Source organism: Podarcis melisellensis (assembly GCF_964234715.1).
Source record: "Podarcis melisellensis genome assembly, chromosome: 3".
Classification (NCBI taxonomy): Eukaryota; Metazoa; Chordata; class Lepidosauria; order Squamata; family Lacertidae; genus Podarcis; species Podarcis melisellensis.
In genome coordinates this window covers 72,314,064-72,334,677 of record NC_138530.1, presented here as the reverse complement: position 1 = coordinate 72,334,677, position 20,614 = coordinate 72,314,064, and the positions used below count along the sequence as shown (strand labels likewise).

At 41.1% G+C, this 20,614-nt stretch overlaps 2 protein-coding genes across 3 annotated transcripts in view; one reads left to right on the top strand and one right to left on the bottom strand.

Annotated features, from left to right (window-relative positions):
* The window catches only part of RTN4IP1 (reticulon 4 interacting protein 1), a 111,085-nt gene that overhangs the window by 9,313 nt on the left and 81,158 nt on the right, over nt 1–20,614 (bottom strand). Inside the window, exon 10 of one of the 2 annotated variants that reach the window (XM_081904653.1) lies at nt 2,308–2,768. The exons of the other annotated variant lie outside the window; for it this stretch is intronic. Coding sequence (XP_081760779.1) covers nt 2,697–2,768 — 72 coding nt within the window. The 3' untranslated portion in view covers nt 2,308–2,696. Of the gene's footprint in view, nt 1–2,307; nt 2,769–20,614 lie in introns of those variants that run through there. 2 annotated transcript variants of the gene reach the window in all.
* The window catches only part of CRYBG1 (crystallin beta-gamma domain containing 1), an 88,573-nt gene that overhangs the window by 56,635 nt on the left and 11,324 nt on the right, over nt 1–20,614 (top strand). Inside the window, exons 4-18 of the mRNA XM_081904602.1 lie at nt 571–1,993; nt 2,100–2,270; nt 4,052–4,099; nt 4,192–4,310; nt 6,809–6,971; nt 7,371–7,507; nt 9,284–9,410; nt 9,902–9,937; nt 12,863–13,020; nt 13,905–14,031; nt 15,258–15,403; nt 17,539–17,665; nt 17,810–17,842; nt 18,903–19,015; nt 19,586–19,715. Coding sequence (XP_081760728.1) covers nt 571–1,993; nt 2,100–2,270; nt 4,052–4,099; nt 4,192–4,310; nt 6,809–6,971; nt 7,371–7,507; nt 9,284–9,410; nt 9,902–9,937; nt 12,863–13,020; nt 13,905–14,031; nt 15,258–15,403; nt 17,539–17,665; nt 17,810–17,842; nt 18,903–19,015; nt 19,586–19,715 — 3,058 coding nt within the window. The remainder of the gene's footprint in view (nt 1–570; nt 1,994–2,099; nt 2,271–4,051; nt 4,100–4,191; nt 4,311–6,808; nt 6,972–7,370; nt 7,508–9,283; nt 9,411–9,901; nt 9,938–12,862; nt 13,021–13,904; nt 14,032–15,257; nt 15,404–17,538; nt 17,666–17,809; nt 17,843–18,902; nt 19,016–19,585; nt 19,716–20,614) is intronic.

Here is a 20,614-nt window from a genome sequence, read left to right as displayed (position 1 = left end):
CAGAGTGGTCAACTAGATGTCCATGTGAAGTCCACAAGCAGAACCTGAGTGCACTTGCACTTAGAGAATAATAACTATACTCATATAACACTTTCCTGGGAGTAAGTCTCATGGAAGTCAATGAGACATACAGCACAAACTTATACATATTTACAGGGGGCACTCCTAGTGCCATCGCTATCTATTTTAGGCACCAGGTAAAAACATTTTTCTTTCGCCAGCCCTTCAATGCGTAACTCTGAATATTTTTAGTTGAGTGGGGTTGGGTTGGATTTGCTCTTTTATGCATATTATTGTATTTTAGGTTACTTTTACTCTGGTTTTTAATGGTTATGTCACTCTGAATTTATATTTTTTGGAAAAAGTGACTAAATGTAGTAGTAATAATGATAATTAATAGCAGTAAGTCCCCTTATATTGAATGTGGCTTACTCCCTAGCAGGTGTATTTAGAATTGCAGCCTTATTTTAAAGAGGCATGCATATAGGATTGTGCTAGAAATAAAATACATCTTTAAAGTATTGTTGACAAGGACTGTAAAGTAATTGTTGTATTATTTTGTTTTTACAGTCCAGCTAAACCAAAGAATGTAGAATTAAACCTTAAGGCGTCCAGAACTCTAGAAGATGTGCAAACTGAGCAAGATTCTATGGACAAAGCTGTTAAAATTAACTTCAGTATTGCCAATAAAATATCCTTGTTTGAAAGCAAACAAACTAATCAGAACCAATCTGCTGAGATCTCTTCTTTAAAAAAAGGTTCTGTATCAAATACATTTGTTGGCAGAGCAAAGCTGAAATTTGGGAAACAGCACCCTGAAAGTGAGCAGACCAAAAGAATAACAAATAAGCCAAACAATCGACAGAAAGCATTGCAAAATGGTGCAAAGGTGAAGGATGTATCTTCAGATATAAAAATCAAGTCTGAAGAAGGGACTCAATCAAATATTATAACTAATGAAGAAATTGAAAATGCTGCTGAATCTCAGTTTAGTCAGAATGGAAAAGTAGATGATAACCCTGAGAGTGTTTTTATTTCTAAAAAAGTTGATACAGAATTAGCCAACGATAATTGTTTGCCTAAAACACCATCTATACTACAAACTGAAGAAATTGAAACAATCCAAAATGATAACAGGAATACAAATGTCAGATCCATATCTCCTGAAAGTGGAGAGGAACTTTTCTTGAAAACAAACATGCATTCTCTAAGTAAAGAAGACCAGTGTCTCCTGCAGCCTGACCCAGTGCCCCCCAAAGTAGAACACAACATGACTTCTCAGACTGAAAATGAAGACACAAAGATGACAAATATGTTTTTGGACAACAAACAGATATTCGAGCAGAATTTCAGTGGACAACCTGATTCAAACAGTGATTGTAATGTCCCTAAAGCTGGCAATGAGGATACCATTTGTGATTCGCCAGACATGACGAAGTTTACTGAAACTATTAAAAATCTAGACAGCTCTATTTGTGTACCTCAAAAAAAGAAAAAATCCAAAGTTCCAAAATCTCCAGCACCTCCCTTTGCTATGCCTCCAATTCATGAGGACAATTTAGAGAAAATATTTGACCCCAATATATTTACAGTTGGTTTAGGAATCAAAAGAGACAAACCACGAGATTTAGCCCCATCTCTGCAGCTGAAATTGCATAGTCTAGAAACAGAGGCTAGAGTCAGACCCAAACGTGCCTCAGCTGAGAACAGCCTTCTTCTCCAATCTCTGAAATTATCCAACAGACCAGACCTTGCACTTACCCAGGAAGTAAGTGGGAAAGAAAGCAAGGATGGTACCGATGGCGACATTAAGAGATCTCGACTTGAAAAGAGTGCCATATTCTCAAGCCTTCTATTACCTTCAACTAAAGAAAATGTGTTTACTCCATCTGTAACATCTATAAACACTATCACAACAACCTTTGCATCTCAGAAGAGTGCTAATTGCCCAGGAATTCCTCCTCTAATATTTGATGTGGCTCAGAAATCTGAGGTAATAGGACAAACATCATATAACTACATATAAACTCATATGCTATGTATGTTGTGTTATACCTTAGCAGTAAACAACCACTGTTATTTTTTATTGTGCTGTTCAGTCTCTTTCAGATTTCAAAAATCCACAATTTATGGAGAAATTTTTGCAAACTGAGGATCCAAAGAAAGAGAGAATTTTGCAGATGGCAAACTTTGGAAACCCTGACACCAGTTTTTCAAGCTGGTTGAAACCTGGACAGTATGAACCAAATAGCTTCTTACCAGACATTGAGGTGTGTTTAATGTTGTTTGTTTTAGAAATCTGTCTGCATGCTTTGTGCAACTAGAATGTCAAATTGATTTTTGCTTTGCATTCTTTTGTTTGATATTGGTTTGATTTATATACATACCTACATATATTTTGTTGTTAGAACAAAGAAGAGCTTGAATTGGAAATGACTATTTTCCAGGAAAAAGATTATCTTTTCAATAAAGTGAGATTTCATTAGCATGCTGCATTTCTCTAACCAAATGGTCAAAATGAATCTGGAATGAGAAGATCATGGCTGCATCTAGGCACTACTGATTGCCCAATTTAGCATAAAGGCAGGAAATAGTAGAAGAAAAAATATACAATCATACTGCAGTATGTCAGTTGTTGTTTGGATTCTGCTGCTGACCCCACCAGTCCTCACATTTACAGATTGTTCAGCAGTCAGTTATGCTGAACCAGCATACGTGTTGGTTGAAAAGCCTTCTAGAATCACTGTAAGAATGCCTTCAGTCTGCAGCTGTTAAGAATGGTCATTTAAGATAGGTTTAAGATTTACTAGATAAAAATGAAATGTAATAGTAATAGATTCAGCAATCATTTGACAAACCGACTCCTCAAAACAATTTTAGACTGTGTTCCCACATCCCATTTAACTTGCGCGCATTCAGCTTTACATGCATGGCAAAAAATTAAACAAAATGAAAAGGAACAGTGTTCTGGGGGAAAAGACACTGGCGACCACACCTGCCATTGAACACAACATGATTTTGACTTTAGGCCAATGTAACCCCCATGTAAGTTGCAGGCTTACTGTATGTTCCTTTAGAAATTCTATTCTGAATAATAAAAGGCATATTGGGAATCTATGGATTCATATATATTACAGGTCATGTGTGTGTGGAGCGGGGCACATGGTTGCACAGATACTATTTTTGGTGCCCCCCTCCCCCGAAATTAGTCTTCAAAACCATTCTGTTGTTGGGGTGAGCCTGGTTGCCATATGTCTGCCATCCCACAACAGTTTTTTTTTGGTTTGCAACTGTGCTCATGGGTGCAAAAAAAATTGGTGGCCCCTGCTGTATATCATGAGAGGCAGGAAATTGTTATGCTTTTGAAATATACTTCTGACATACATTTTTCATAGACCAAGTTTTATGCTAAAATTAACAGTACAACAATGGAATAGGGGCAGCAATATTGACTGAAAACTCCTAGAAAGCAACCATCTTGATAATTTACAAAACAAATCAGACTTGATTCAAACAGTTTCTTCCTACCAGCTATAAAGATATATAACTTCTTCAGAATAATTGGCTGTACCACGTGGTGCATTGGGTGGTATGAGCTATTTGCAGGGCTGGGCTACAGTAATAAAATGCATACTCATGCCTTTATTGGCTAAAGGTGTAGTTCAACAGGCACTCCTTCCATACAAAGCCCCTGTTCGTTTTAGTGTGCTGTAAAATGACAGTGATTTGTGGTTGCAACTTCAGCATGTTCTGCATAATATATCTATGCAAACTTAAGGGACAGCTTTAAGTGGCTTAATGGTTTGCATGGGCAACTTGAATATGTGGTAATGTGTCAATAAGATTTGAAAGCATGCCAAGCACTTGCAGGCCGTATAGCCTTAACCTGACCCCATTTTCATAATACTAAAGTGTGACTTGTAAACTGTTTTAATGGATGTATTTTTTGAAGTTAAATACACTAAATGTATTTCAGCATTTTCCAATATTAGGTAAGATATATCTCTTTTACAAATTAATTTCTTATTGTTTGTTCCCTCTGCTTTAACAGGCATTTTCAGGAAACAACCAAAATAAAATTAATCCTAGGCCTGGAAAGGTGAGGTGATCCCCATCCCATTGATTACTGTTTTCCTTTATTTTTCCTTGTTGGATTAGAAAAAACTGAAGTTTTCCCCCCTATAAATACAGGTCGTTATCTGCAGTAAATCAGACCCTTTGGAAAATGCTATTGAAGTTTTTCATGATATGGAGGACTGCACCACTTGGGTACTGTCACCTGCAATTCTAGTTAAAGTCGTCAGAGGATGGTAAGAATAAAATGCTCGCCCTACAGCTAGTTCTAAATTCAATCTGCATGTTCCCATTCTGCTTTAACATACTTTATTCACTCCTTGACTGTATGCTTCTAAAGTCAGTTTGGTCTCATGCCTTTTTGCTTAGCCTAGCTTGAGTAAACTAGTTTTCACTAGTTTATTCTCATGTGTGTTGAGGCATGTTTTGAACTGTTCCAGCGTGTCTGATTCTTGATCTGATGCATGTAGAAGCTTATTGTTAAATTTGCTCATGTGTTCCTATTTTCCTTCTTTGATGTTCTAAAAAGCTTTTCCTGTGACCTTAAGTAACTTCTAATTTTATACTACGTTGCCTTAATTCTCTTGAAAGATTATTGCTTTTTGGCTTTGAAAAGACTAACAAGAAAGCTAGATTACTGTTAGGGATCTTTTAAAAACACTTCCTGAAGCTTTGATTAAAAACATCAAACAAATTTACATTGCTGGATTATCAAGTGATAAACTGTTTCACTTGGCAGAATTCCTGCAGCTTCCAGTGTGCTGCTGAAACCAAAGGCATACAGAATGAAACTGATAAAGTTTAGGGATTTCATGGGGTCATCAGAGTTTGCTAGTCAAAGCAAAAGAGGTTGGTTTCAATGCAGGAACGCATGTCTGTAATTATCTAGTTGTCGTTTAATGCTAGTCTTTTACCAAACAGCAAACAAATACCACACTCTATGCAATAAAAGAAACATAGTTCTTTGCACCCATTAGCTATATCTACAATTGTTTTTAAAAAATACATTTATTATATGCCATTTTTTCACAATGTGCCCAAGCAGATATATAACAAGATGGAAATGTCAAAATAAAAATATTTGCGTTTCAATTTAGTTTTCTGAAAAGCTTGTATTTTATTTATTTGTTGTGATTTGGTTTGTGGAGAGTTGTGGCATAGAGCATGTGACTCAACACCCTAGTATTAATCAATTAGTTTGATAGTCCTGCACTGTTTAGTTACTTGCTTTGTTCCATTGTGGTAGGATGCTTCATCTGCTTTGTTCAGCCATTTTGTTTGATTCATCCAATGCGAAACTTGCAAAACCAGAATTAATTTTATGTTGTTCAGATTTCCAACTTAAATTGATGTTAATTGCAAATTGTTGGTATGTCTTAGTCATCTTAATACAGTTACATGGCACACACTTTCCTCTACCCTACATGCAGAGGCTTCACACATACCGTTATCCAAATGTCCATTTCTTTCCAGAGTCCCAGCACACATCATTCTCATGCTTTTTATGGGATTACCATGCACGCTTAGGTGTTGTATGGGAGAGCCTAACATTAAATATGAATCAATGTCTTCTTTTCTCATGCCTTTTAAAGTTCCTGCCTTTCTTCATCCTCCTCCTTGACTTGTAATTCTTTCCAGCTCCTTACTTTCTTTCACCTCCTCAATGTTTCCTGTCTTTGACTTTCTTTATTAGCTGTTCAGCTTTTGAAGTAGCTTCGAGTCTTGACTCCACTGTTTTGACCTGCCGTTTGGATTTGGCTGAAGCTCTGTACTTTCAACACCTGATATCTGGTTTGGTCTGACTTCTAGCTCTATGCTAAATTATCTTTGGATCTCTGTTTCCTGGTTTCCCACTTGGCTATTTTCTTGATGTCCATCCTGACTTTGATCTTTTGAGGTAGACACCACCCTCTCCAAAGTCTTGACAACATCTCTCCACTTAGTGAGAGGTGCTCCAGGTGAAGTATGTTCATATTCTTATTTTGGAAATACTGGGTTATATATCTCTGTGTTCTTCTGATCTTCTCACTCATCTTGCTCACAGGAAAGTAGATGGCTTGTTACAACAGACCATTATTTCACCATTGCTGCCCTAGTATTTGAAGATATTGCTCTTTCCCTATGTTTATTTCTTTCATTGCATGTTAATCATCTTTCGGTGTTGCACTAACATTCTTGACTATAAGTAAGACATTGCTATTTATTGCATCTAGTTTTCTGCTATATAGTTGTATAGTTAAACCCCTACTGTGATAACATTATATACTGGCATTTCTTGGTATGGCCAATCCATTACAGTGGTACCTCGGGTTACATACGTTTCAGGTTACATATGCTTCAGGTTACAGACTCCGCTAACCCAGAAATATTATCTCGGGTTAAGAACTTTGTGTGGATAAAAACAGAAATCATGTTCTGGCTGCGCAGCAGCAGCAGGAGGCCCCATTAGCTAAATGGTGCTTCAAGTTAAGAACAGTTTCAGGTTAAGAACAGATCTCCAGAATGAATTAAGTACTTAACCCGAGGTACCACTGTACTTGTATTTGTCACCTCTAAATGCTCTACTATGAGTACCCCAGTTTATATTGACCTTAAACCATTCTCTTTACAGTTTTTGTTAATGTGAGAGTAATGGTAAACTAAATGCTTTAACTCAAAATAAATTTGTAAATAAACTAATTTGCATGAAAGAAAACGAATGATTCAATGTTTGTTTTGGTGTTTTAATTTATAGTTGGATTCTATATGAGAAGCCAAACTTTGAAGGGCCCTCTATTCCTCTGGAGGAAGGAGAAATTGAATTTACAAACCTTTGGGGTGAAGAACCACTTGATAACAAAGATGAATGCAAATGTCCCGAGCCTGCAGTGATTGGTTCAATGAGGCATGTAGTAAAGGCAAGTATGGATAGGAGTAGACTATAGATTATGGCTTAAACTTTGTAGACTATGGGTGATTTGTCTGACATGGTAGACCAAACTATGGCTTACCAAGTCTGTACAAATATGTGGGCTCCGGGAGAGGAGAGGAGAGGAGCTTGTAGCCACTTTACTCCTTCCTGGTTCTTTTGGGTGGTGCCCATTGCATAGGCCCATTCCAAGCTGTCAGGATGCCTCTATGATTGGCCCCTCCCAGTTTCAACATGGCAGCAGTATAGATTAGCAACTTGCTACAAGGGTGCTCTCCTGTAAATGCTAAAGGGGCACCACAAGTATGTTTTGTCTTTCCCTTTGCTGCACAGAATAGACTCAGTCCTAATTTTATAATTTATCATTCTGTCTTCATAATTTTGCCAGGATTATAGCATTTGCCGAATTGACCTGTTTACAGAACCAGAAGGGCTGGGTCTTGTAAATTCATACTTTGACGACACGGAAGAAACTCGATTTGGTTCTGCACAGAAAACATGTTCTATCAAAGTGCATCGGGGCATGTAAGTATATAGATATGCATCCTTTAAAAAGGTTCTAGTTTATAGTAGATATCAAATGCCCAGATTTGGAAATGATACATTTATGCATGAGTTTATACATATATATTTTTTGTTCTGTTTTGTAGTGAGTGATGATCATATAAGGCATTGCTTTTCAACCAGTGTGCCATAGCACCTTGAGGTGCCTTGAATGAGTCAGGGGTGCTGTGGGCAACACTGGCCTCTGTCCCTCTTTCCTTCCCTCCCTCCTCTGATGCCCTCTTGCATCTCTGCCTTCCGGAGGCTTGCACAGCCGTTTGTTGCAGCAGCCCTGGCTACAAGCTCCCTAGTCGAATGGTGCCTCTGGGCCTGGCCAGGGGGTGCTTCCCAGGCCTCTGTGGGGCAGTGGGAGGAGGCACCTCTCTTTGGGGGGGGCAGCTCAGGGACCAGGGCTGGTGGCAGCGGCTGCCCGGAGAACTCCCAAGGAGGTGAGGAGAGGAGAGGAGAGGAGGCTGACAGAACACTTCCCAAGGGAGGGCATTTGAAAAAGGGTGAGAGGCTACCAGCTCTGCAGGCAAGGGGTGATATAACTGGGCTCCTGAGCCCCACAGGGGTGCCACAGAAAGAATGTAGTTGGTCAAGGGACTCATGGACTCAGAAAGGTTGGAAACCTCTGATAAAAGGTATGATTCACTGATAAACATTTAGTGAAGCAAATATAAGAATTAATATACAAATACTTAACATATCTACATATTTATACCCTTGTCATCTTGTAATGCATCATTAGTTCTACCTGAGAGCAGGAAGACATTCAATTAAACCAGGGATTCTGGGCTGCAACAAATATGACTGTCTTCTAAATTATTTTTACTCATTTTTGTTGAATAATGGAAAAGATTGCTGTCTGTTAAGTGCATTGGTGATTCAAAATAAATCATTAATACATATCCCAGGATTGTATTAAAGCGTTAAACTGAGATATAGGTGCTGACTAAATGTCAGTGATGAAACTGCCAAGGTACTTTTCAGAATGGGTGAGAATGATACAAAAGTCATACTAAAAGAAGGGGGGGATTAAATGAAAGGATTTCAATTGAGAATCAGTATCTGTTATAGTTTGATTATTTACCCCCACCCTACCATGTGGCATTCGGGTAGACTGTAATAGTGAACCTTGGGAGTTGGTTTGTAAGTGTCATACAACTGTGTAAGTGGCTTTATCTTGATAATTAATGGAGTCACCAGTACAGATTTCATTAAGTGTTGTATCATAGCGTCATTATAAACACTGAGAATGAATCACAAGCATTGTCAACTGTAGTGGCATACACTGTTATACATCTGTCAACATGTCTGAATTAGAAGTATGTATTAAGAAAAATAAGTACACTACAGTCATTTTAGGAGATTATTTATGAGCTTTGAAGTCAATGCTGTCTTTCAGTAATGATGATTAATCGCTGCAGAATGCAAATGATGGTGAACAGAAGTTAAAAGTTGGCTATGTATGTATGTATATGCCACAGTGAATACCTGAAATTTAGTGAATGCTTATAAACACTATATATTTATCCTTCAGAGTTATATTTTACCCTGATCAGTAATACAAAAAATATTTTATTTTACTGTTTATTCTACCCTGTTGTCTTAACAGTGGTTTAAAAGGGGCTCTTTGTCATCTCCCTTCTGGGAAATAGCTAGGATGAGGTGTCTTTAGTTTTAATAATGTAATAGCATCATGTTTTATCGCAGCATTGTCTGGACCTTTTTTCCCTTGTTGTTTTCAATTTGTAGATGGCTACTTTATGAAGAACCTGGTTTCCAGGGAATCCCTTTAATGCTGGAACCTGGAGAATATCCTAATCTATCCTTTTGGGATAAGAAAGAAGCATATGTTAGGTCCATGAGGCTCTTGAAAATGGTAAGATAATGATATGAAGATTACAGGGATGGTAGAACAGTTGTAACTTTATAGTGTCCCATAAAAGGGCTTCTTCCATTGGAGGAAGGAAACCTTTGTTACATTTTTACATACTTCAGAGTGTAAGAGACGGCCTGCTGCATCAGGCCAATTGCCCATCTAGCCCAGCATTTTGTGGTCATAGTGGCCAACTAGATGCCTATAGGAAGCCTGTGAGCAAGGCAGGCTGCTTCCATCTTGAACTGTTTCTAGTAATTGAAATCTTTCAATAGCTGCCTCGTAGTTTATTGGGGTTTTTTGTTGTTTTTAAATCTAATTTGGCTGAATTTAAAAGGAGCATTTTTATTTTTATTCCAACAGATGGCACATTTAACTTTCAGACTTTAGAAAGTGAATAATATCTGTTGAATCATTCTTTTAACTTCTTTAACAAAATTAAAATTCAATGACATTTCAATTACCTTTCTTCCCTGCCCCTTCAATATTTGCAGGGTGGACGCAAAGTTGAATTTCCTGAAAGCCCAAAGGTAAAAATATTGTAATATGAATTTCCTATATAATAAAGTGTAATGATAAAAGTGTATCCCTTGAGCTATATACAGTTGTACCTTGTTTTGCGACCGGGATCCATTCTGGAGCCCCAGACTCTGGACGAAAAGGACGCACGACAAAGTGCCGCTCTGCACACACAAGCAGAGCAGTTTGCGCTTCTGTGCATGCGTGAGCGGCAAACTTGGAAGTACAGTGGTGCCCCGCTAGACGAATGCCTCGCAAGACGAAAAACCCGCAAGACGAAAGGGTTTTTCGGTTTTTGCGACGCTTCGCTAGACGATTTCCCCTATGGGCTTGCATCGCAAGACGAAAGCCCATAGGGAAATCTCGGGGACCTTTTTTTAAATGCTGGCGGTGGGGAGCAAAGCCTTCCCCCCCCTCCGGACTTCAGAAGAGGTCCAGGAAGGCCGGCGGGGGCGAAAGGCTTTGCTCCCCACCGCCAGCATTTTAAAAGCGGTCCGGGATAGCAGGGAAGCGCTTCCCGCTATCCCGGACGGCTTTTGAAGGCAGGCAGGGGGGGCAAAGACTTTTGCCCCCCCTGCCTGCCTAACCGGGGGCTTTTAAATCGCCCCGGGACTGTCCGGGGCGATTTAAAAGCCCCCGGACGGCTTTTGAAGCCTCCCCCCCGCCCGGCTTCGGGGCATCATCCCGATGCCGGGCGGTGGGGCAGGAACGCCTCCCCCAGCCGCCCGGCTTCGGGGCATCATCCCGATGCCGGGCGGTGGGGCAGGAACGCCTCCCCCAGCCGCCCGGCATCGGAACGATGTCCCGAAGCCGGGCGGCCGGGCGGGAAAGCCTCCCCCCCCCCGCCCGGCTTCGGGGCATCATCCCGATGCCGGGCGGTGGGGCAGGAACGCCTCCCCCAGCCGCCCGGCTTCGGGGCATCGTCCCGATGCCGGGCGGTGGGGCAGGAAAGCCTCCCCCAGCCGCCCGGCATCGGAACGATGTCCCGAAGCCGGGCGGCCGGGCGGGAAAGCCTCCCCCCCCCGCCCGGCTTCGGGGCATCGTCCCGATGCCGGGCGGTGGGGCAGGAACGCCTCCCCCAGCCGCCCGGCATCGGAACGATGTCCCGAAGCCGGGCGGCCGGGCGGGAAAGCCTCCCCCCCCCGCCCGGCTTCGGGGCATCGTCCCGATGCCGGGCGGTGGGGCAGGAAAGCCTCCCCCAGCCGCCCGGCATCGGGGCATCGTCCCGATGCCGGGCGGTGGGGCAGGAACGCCTCCCCCAGCCGCCCGGCATCGGGGCATCGTCCCGATGCCGGGCGGTGGGGCAGGAAAGCCTCCCCCAGCCGCCCGGCATCGGAACGATGTCCCGATGCCGGGCGGTGGGGCAGGAAAGCCTCCCCCAGCCGCCCGGCTTCGGGGCATCGTCCCGATGCCGGGCGGTGGGGCAGGAACGCCTCCCCCAGCCGCCCGGCATCGGAACGATGTCCTGAAGCCGGGCGGCCGGGCGGGAAAGCCTCCCCCCCCGCCCGGCTTCGGGGCATCGTCCCGATGCCGGGCGGTGGGGCAGGAAAGCCTCCCCCAGCCGCCCGGCATCGGGGCATCGTCCCGATGCCGGGCGGTGGGGCAGGAACGCCTCCCCCAGCCGCCCGGCATCGGGGCATCGTCCCGATGCCGGGCGGTGGGGCAGGAAAGCCTCCCCCAGCCGCCCGGCATCGGAACGATGTCCCGAAGCCGGGCGGCCGGGCGGGAAAGCCTTTGTCCCCCCTGCCTGCCTTCCCAGGGGCTTTTAAATCGCCCCGGACAGCGGAGAAGTCCTCCGCTGTCCCGGGCGATTTTAAAATGCCGCCCGCCAGAAGAGGTCGGGGGAAGGCTTTTTCCATAGGAACGCATTAATTGATTTTCAATGCATTCCTATGGAAAACCGTGCATCGCAAGACGAAAAACTCGCAAGACGAAGAGACTTGCGGAACGAATTAATTTCGTCTTGCGAGGCACCACTGTAACCCGTTCTGGTACTTCCGGGTTTGCTGCGGACGTTCGACAAAATGGACGCTCGACGGGGCCGACTCAAAACAAGGTAACACTGTATACTAATTTTGTTGTACTCTCTTTCTGGTGTAAGTTAACAAGTTTACTGCTTTATCAATCATTCTCCCCTTAAAAAAGCTTTCTGGATTCAGTCATGTTTAGAGTACATTTATTAAAATCAATGGGACTTAAGTCACAAGTAACTTTTGTCAGATTGATTTCAGTTGGTTTTCTCCCTTGTACACATGACTTGGCAGGCCAATCCAACTCCTTACAGTTGCTGCCAGGATGCTGTGGAGCAATGAAGCCTCCGCCACATCCTGGTCACTCGTGTCAATAGGGGAAGGTGGCGGTGGTGGTCAGGCACCAGGCCTGATCCCAGTGCCAGTTCTAGGCTGGACCCATTGTTGCCATCTATGAGACTGGCTCAGATTCCAGCAGATCCCAATCCTCTCAGCTCTGCCTCCTCCCATCTGAAGGTAACCTGTGAGCATTCTACTGCATATTTGGCAGCCAGCAGGCACAAGTCAAATGACACTTCTGCTCAGTACAAACCCCCACAGCCCAGCATAAGGGGGTTTGTGTTGCATCCTAGGTCTGGATCTGACTGCTGCTTAAAGGCAAGTAATGGGGTTATCAGTTGAATCTCTTGGGGGATTCACCTGAGCCTAGGAGTGGGCCATGAGAAACTTCTATCTTATGTGGCAATGGTATTGATTTTTTTTTAAGCCCCAGTTTAAATAATGTATAAAGAATACTAAGGCTGAAATCCTACTTACTTGGAGGTAAGCCTTGTATTCAGTAAGGTTAACTTCTGAATAGGCAATGATTAGGATTGTCATGTTAGATAATACATGTGAAAGCATATTGAGGTCTTGGAAAAGGCACAATATTAAATATTATTTACCATCTCCCTCCTTTTGCTAAAGGTCATTATTTATGAAAAGCCATTCTTTGAAGGAAAGCATGTAGAGCTTGATTCAGAATTAGTAGCTCTTGCTGTGGAAGGAAATGAAAAAGAAGAATCAGCAGAGCTGGAAACAGAAACACTCACATCAATAGGATCCATAAAAGTGAAGGGAGGAATGTAAGTATTGCCTGGAGCAGGTGACTTTTCAGCAGGCAGCTACTATAGTATAGAGACTGTATTGTGTAACAAGAAGTTGACTCGACTGTCTATGTCCACAGCATACACCTCCTATGAAGGATCATAATGAATGAGTCTAGGGTCCTGCAGCATGTATGCACAATGAGACAGACAGACAGAGGGAGGAGGGTTGTGGTTCTATTACATTACAGGAAACACAATGGTCACTTCATATATGATACCTGCTAATTTCCAGAGTGTATGAAGCAGCCATAATACTTGTGTGATATGCATGTTTGTGATAAGATGTTACTCTTGAAAAGTGTTGAAACATTAGCTAGCAAACCTTCTTAATGCTGTGTTGATATTGTGATGTATAATGCAATCCTTCTGAGATCAGTAGGTAAGGATTGCAGCATATGTAAATATAAATGCCACATGATGCTTAATTTTAGAGATGTTGCTTGACTTCTGGAAGATGTATCTGACTTTAGTTTGTTACTGCTGTAACAGCATACCTGCTTATCCTGGGAGTAAGCCCCCTTAACACAAAATGGCTTATTTCTGAATAGGCATGTATAAGATTGCACTGTTGGTCCACATAGTTCTTTCCCACCTTCTTTTGTTAAAATGTGAGGTATTAAATCGGATTAAATGTGGCTAAGTTGGTCATGTGTTTAAAGATCTCCCACTGAAATTGTGGGTCCTGTCCCTTATTTCATTTGCAGTTTTTATAACAATTTATTTTAATTCTCATTTTTGCTGTTCATCTCATTATTTTATTTTTTGCTGTTAATGCAATAAGATCACATGTTTTGTACATACATTATTTTGTTTACACGTTATACTACTACTTTTTCAAAAATTTTGTTTACCCTTTTTAGTTGGGTTGCTTATGAGAAGCCAGAGTTTGCAGGGCATCAGTATTTGCTGGAAGAAGGAGAATACCAGGAATGGATGGACTGGGGTGGTTATGATGAGCAGGTGCAGTCACTCAGGCCTGTTCTAGGGGTAAGTTTTAAAATGATGAAAACAAGTGTAGACTTGGGAAAACACGTAATAACATTTGCGGTTCGCTCTGTTTTGCTTCATCCCACTGTCTTTGTTTGCATGGGGGGTGGGAATTGAAAGTGGGAAGACATTTTGCCCTTCTCATAAAATTCCATTCAATCCCCCCCCATGCTCCCCCACATCCAGTATGTGGGGTGGTTGGGTGGGTGTGAAAGAGGGAGGGAAACAGAAACCTGGTGGATCACAAACAGCAGGCCTAATTAGGACGTGCATCCAAATATGGAATGTACAGGCATGCATACAAAGGAGATGTTGGTTTGAATGTGTTTTTGAGTATGTATTCCATTGAAAGAACTGCTTCTTGACTAGACTGTATAGTAGACAGAAGCTTTCCTGGGGCTGCTGCCTGATAATGTGCAAGTTTGGGCAAACATTGTCAGCCTGCCCAATGCCAGGAAACAGCAGATGCCAGAGAAAGGAAGAAGACAGGGTGGATCAGAGAAGAGGGAGTTGTGCCAGGGATTTCAACCTCTCTTGTTTTCTCTGGAGGAGGAGAAAAGTAGGCAGGCACCCATCCTGGTGGCTAAGGGGAGGAACAAGAGCAAGTCAGCCTCTAATCTGAAGGCCAGGAAGGAATCTGGGAAAGAGCAGCATGGTTATTTGTGGCCTTGCTTGGCTCAGCTTGACCAGTACAGAGTGCTTTCATTTGGACTTCCTTTATTTCTGTTCTCACATTAAAGCTGGCCTGTATTCATCAACATAACTGAACACAGGACAACAGTTCCAGCCTAGTGTTGTCTGTTGTTAAATGGAACCAGCAGGTTGAAGACAGAAGCAGTGCAATGCTTACAAGAAACTGCATCAGTGCTTTGATACACACTTCAGTGTATACCCATATTTAAAGTGCTTTAAAGTTTAAGCTGGCATCTGCCCTTGCAATTTAAAGATGTGGAGCACCAATTCTGCAAGGCCACTTCTTTCCCCTGTCACCGCATATTGTTTTAACTATGCAAGGCATCTTTTCTCCTTCCAATTTAAATAAATCTTTTGAGTTTTGGAGTGGACTTCAGAGGAAGTATGTCTTTTACAGTGTAGGGCAGGGGTGGGAAACCTTAATGCACCCAACATCTGCACCCAAAACACCTGCTCAGAGTTATAGTCTTCTTTCACAGAGACTGTATTTCTTTTGCCTTGATGGCTTTCTGTTGTTTTCTTTCTTTCCACAGAGTTTTATGCAACCTCACATGATAATGTATGCTGAAAAAGACTTTGGGACTAAAGGTTCCAATATAAGCGTTTCAGGAATTGTTTCCCATTTAAAGGATACTGGCTACGGACTAAGGACTCAATCCATAAATGTGTTAAGTGGAGTGTAAGTCAGATGTGTAGCTTCATTTTCATTTTAAATGGTTAATTTGCTGTAAAGAGATAAGTACAAGGAAAAGAGGCCTGAATCAGCAACTTGGTATTACTTCTTTGTTGTCTTTGTATGTGTTTCCTGTTGTTATAGCTGTTTTAGCGTTGTGTTGCAGAAAGGATAATCTGTACTGTTCCTACCATGCAGATTAGTCTTCTAGATTAGGTGTATGAAATGAGAGCAACATAGCAATCTTCATCCAGCACCTATGGTCGTGTGTCTGTTGCTCCTAATTGAGTAATTGAGTACTACTAAACAGATATTTTCATCAGAACATGCATTGAGAGTGTACTAGTTCAAGACAGCCTTGGCAAGCCATGGTTTATGAAGTTGAGGGTATGTGACACCCATCCTTTCACATACCAGCTTTGGTGCAGGGATCCTGGTTTGTATTGAGCAACAGTTACTTACTATGTCTATACCATGGAACTCGTTTAATGTCAGTTAACAAAGCAGGATAATAATCCAATTTTAGAAGAGAGGGCACGAGTGAACTGTCATGATGCACATTCCTGAGGGATAAATAATTGAATCCAGCTAGCCTTCCTTGAAGGAACAGAGGAATCTGAGTTCTTTTCTTCCATTACATTTTTATCTTTGGCTGCCATATAGTTCTGGGAGTTATGTCTCAAGTGAGATCTGGTATTTTTTCACAGTTTATGGCTTCTTTGCGCAACATGTTTTTTCCTGCTTCCCACAGCAGTTTTTATGAATATATATACAGGATTCCTTTGGGTGTACCAACCAGGGTAGTTGCATATCAGCACTAACAGGAAGGCAAAACCTAGTTCTGCATCTTCCTTTTCTGGAATAATTGGCACATGGGTAGCACCAATCACTCAACTCATTTTCATGGAGATCCCCTAGAGAATGAGTAAACAAACATAATTTGTGTGGATTTTCAGACCTGAACATTTGCAGCATAGCCTTAGTGTTTGCAGCACTAGAAGCCTGATACATTTATTTGTCCAAGAGACTGGCCAAGCCTGCTTTATTTTCAAAAATTCTATTGCATGTGATGTTCAAGTATAAACATGTCCCATTTCAGTTTGATCTTCATGGTTAACATACTGTTCATCCCTCCGTCACTTTGACTAAGCAGTTTACAGAGCATGTTGGGTGTGTGCTTAGGCATATGCCTCAAATGATTAATCAACAGTGTGTTGATGGATCTGTTAAACATGAGTCAGAATAAAAGGAAATGGTAAACTTTTAAAATGTGGCACTCCAATGGGCAAAACATACAGTGCTTTCATGCTAGGCACGCTTCATATGCCTGGTATAATTTTACTGAAATGCAACTTTGCTTTACTAGAGTTTATTATCCATGTCTTGAACTAAGAAACCTAAAATCTTGCTTCTTCGGACAGAAACGAACTATGAGTAGTGAATAAAAAAAAAATCCTTCCAGTAGCACCTTAGAGACCAACAGGAAAAAGACCAATTACAGTCGTCAGTCGTCAACAGGTTTACCACACCTATCAGCCAATCACCCATTCCCATCACCCTTCTGAGTAATACCTCTCCCCACCCTCTCACTATATATAAGGGTCTGGTGACTTCTATTTCAGTGTATCTGAAGAAGTGTGCATGCACACGAAAGCTCATACCAATAACAAACCTTGCTCGCTCACATTACTAGCCCAGTGTGAAATTAGACAATGGTACATATATCTCTTAAGTTGTTAGCAAACTAGATTTATTCATTGGGCTATGCTAAATATAACTACCTGAACCGGACTTGAGAAAATTGCCTTACTTTCAGAGTAATGATGTCATGCTTTACCATTTTTACCTTTCCCCATCATAATGTTGCTTAATATATTTTGGGTGTTTTGAACTGTAATTTGAGTGTTTTGAGCTGTATTATTAGAGGCAAGCAATATAAAGTTTCATTCTGATGACTTTATAAAATCCTTGCTGTGTTTGCAAATACATTATTTTTATATGAAGCTAAGTACATTGAGTACAACTTACTTAATGTCAGTCATTTCCTACAAGATTCATAATTAAATGTTTGATTTAATTGTTTTTTAAAAATACAATGCATCAATTAATTAGAGCATAAATCATGGTTTTTCCCCCCACAGGTGGGTGGCGTATGAAAATCCTGACTTTACAGGAGAGCAGTATATCCTTGATAAAGGACTATACCCCAACTATGGTACATGGGGAGCTAAAAGTTGTAAGATCTCTTCAGTTCAACCCATAATTTTGGTAAGATTTGTTTGTTTGTTCTGCTGGGTTTTATTTTATTTCCTACCAAGCTAGCTTGCTCTGTATTTCATTAATCAATATTCTTTCTGTATAATGTATATTTCTGGCGTCATATTTGTTTCTTTTTCCCTCCATTTATTTTAGGACAACATGAGTGATCATACGGGGAAATTTAAGGTAAAGCTTTTACATAGCAAATATAGCAAGCTGAATTGAGATAACATAAAAAAAGACGAGTAGAGAGGCTGTAGGCAGAGAGATTCACAAAGTGGAATCAGTACCCTGGGAGGAGGCAGACTGAGTCCTTGTCAAGTTTTGCCAGATGCAGAAAATGTGTATCTAATGCAAATGTCCTGGTCCTTTTAATGCAAGAACAAATGTATTTGCAGGTGATGCTCAGGGTTTCCTAAAATACTCAGGCTTTTTTGTGAAAGGACTTTTCAATCTTCCCAGGGTGCTTCTCTACATGGTATCATGCAGACCTGGCCAACACATGGAAGGACAATATTGGTTTTGGCAATGGGGAAAAGCCCACAAATTTTGGTGAGCCTTAGCTACTGGCCAAAATGTGCAGTCACCATCAGCCCTGCTCATCCCCTGACTCTTGAGAGGGATCTTGCCTGATGTTGGCTGAGTTCCAAGGCACTTGGAAGCATGGGAGCGCTCTGCTTCAGAAGCTCAGTATGACTATAGGAGTGAGTTCCCACCTTTGTCTGAAGTACCAAGCTCAGGAATGGGATCTCATCAAGATTGAAAAATCTCACTGCTTTCAAGTTGAACCAACATTCAGTCTGTTCAAGCTCTAGCCTGTCTTTTCATTCTTCACTGTGGCAAGAACACATCAGATCAAAAGATACTGTTCCCAGTGCAGCCATAACAATAAGGGAAAAGACAGTTTGTCTATCTTAGAATAAAGTTTCACTTCCAGGTCAGCAAATGGAATCAAGAATTGACTGTCAAATTCTACTACAAAGTCATCTTTGTAAAATAGTTTGGAAATACGTCTTACATAAATGTACATTACATACATTTTTATTTTAGTTTAAAAATGTTTTGCTTGTATTCATAGATAATTAAAATGTTATCAGAATTATCTGTTTAACAACATGGGGTGATACCCAACTAAGTGCATTAGTTAAATTCCTTTATTTCTGCAGGTCTTTTCTGACACTCACTATGTTGGAATTGTCCTGAGCACAATCTTTAGTGTTTAACGTGACCTGCTTTGTCTTTAAAGGTCCAGCTATTTTCGGAACCAGAGTTCCAGGGTAACTGTCAAATATTTGAGAAAGATACTTCAGAGATCGAGGAGACATTCCCTGTTATGTCTTCAAAAGTATTATCTGGCAGGTGAGTATGAAACTGCATCATTGAACTCCCAAGCAAGCAAGCTTCTGAGTTTGCAGCAGATACAAACCATCTGAGTAACACTGAATAGGCTCAGGGTGGATGCATCTTCCCATTTGGGATTAGCGGAATCAAGGTTTTTGTTCTTAATAGTAAAATCTGTCTAAAAATGTAAGGGAGCAACTAAGGATAATGACAAGCATTTTGTGTATTCAAAAGTGTAGTGGAAGGGATTTGAATGCACACTTTTTGCCTTCATGATTATTTCCCCACCCTTTAGAATGCATGTCTCTGCTCATTCTGAATAACTTCGCATAAGAACATGTTGATCCTGCATTGCATGATGCTAAGTCTCTTAAACATATCAGTAAGGAAACATGTATTTTTAAAAGCCCATTAATGGAATATTCTTATTCTTTATTGATGAAGAATAATGCTACATCTGACGGAGCACTCGGGCAGCAGGCTTTCAAGCTACACAGAGCTTGGGTTGAAATGGCAATTAACAATTAAGAAAACTGGCAATTAACAACAAAGCAAGAATTTAACATGCCATTTTCTTCTTTTTTGCAGTTGGATTGCATATGATGAAGAAAATTTCTCTGGAAATCAGTATGTGTTAGAAGAAGGAGCCTATCCTAATCTGTCTGCAATGGGTTGCCTACCCAAAACATGCTTGAAGTCCTTAAAAGTTGTAAATATTGTAAGTTTTACAAAGAGTTGGATAGCCATTGCAAGCTGAAATTGCCTCATTACTGAGCTAAGTTCTTATGACTAGGTTATAGAAACAAAAATTGACCTAAAAATATGCTGCTAAATAGTTTATTTGGGGGAAAGGAAGCATATATTGTAGCTCTATGGAGCTGACAGCAAATTAGCATGGAACAACCTGCAAGGTTATCCATATTTTTAGATATTGCAAAATCCTACCATTAATTGTTGGTTTATGTAACAAATTTTGTATCCCACCCTTCAGTACATATTCCTAGGGTAGCTCATGATTAGAAAAAAAGCAGTTCAAAGAATAATCCAGCAGTTAAATCTTTGCTAAACTATTTTTCAGGGTTGATTCTGTGACTTCAGAAAGATCAGGCTGCAAACATGAATTAATTCAATTAGAATATTAATCAACTAAAGCAAAAATTCCCTCCATTAGTTGAGGGCCAGAGTAAATATGACAGGGCAGCTACATGTATTTCATAGAATCATAGAGCTATAGAATCATAGAGTTGGAGGGTCTTGCAAGGGGCATCTAGTCCAACCCTTGCAATGCAGAAATCTCAGCTAAATCATACATGAGAGATGCCTCTGCTTAAAATTTTATTTACCTTGTAAAGTTTTCCCTTATAATGAGAACCCTTAGATTCCCAGAACATATTCTTACTTCAGATGGTACGTGGTGAATCCCTCACTTTCGAGAGATATCAGGATTCTACCCATCACAAAGTTTTTCTTGCTGGCTCTTTTTAAAAGCATCCAAATTAATCCTAAGCAACATAGAGCATTTTGTGCCCAGCCCTCCTCCCCTTTGTATAACTTGAGTCCTTTCTGCTTCCCCTGACCTTTTCTCGATTCTTTAATATTCTCTAAATTATATTCCCT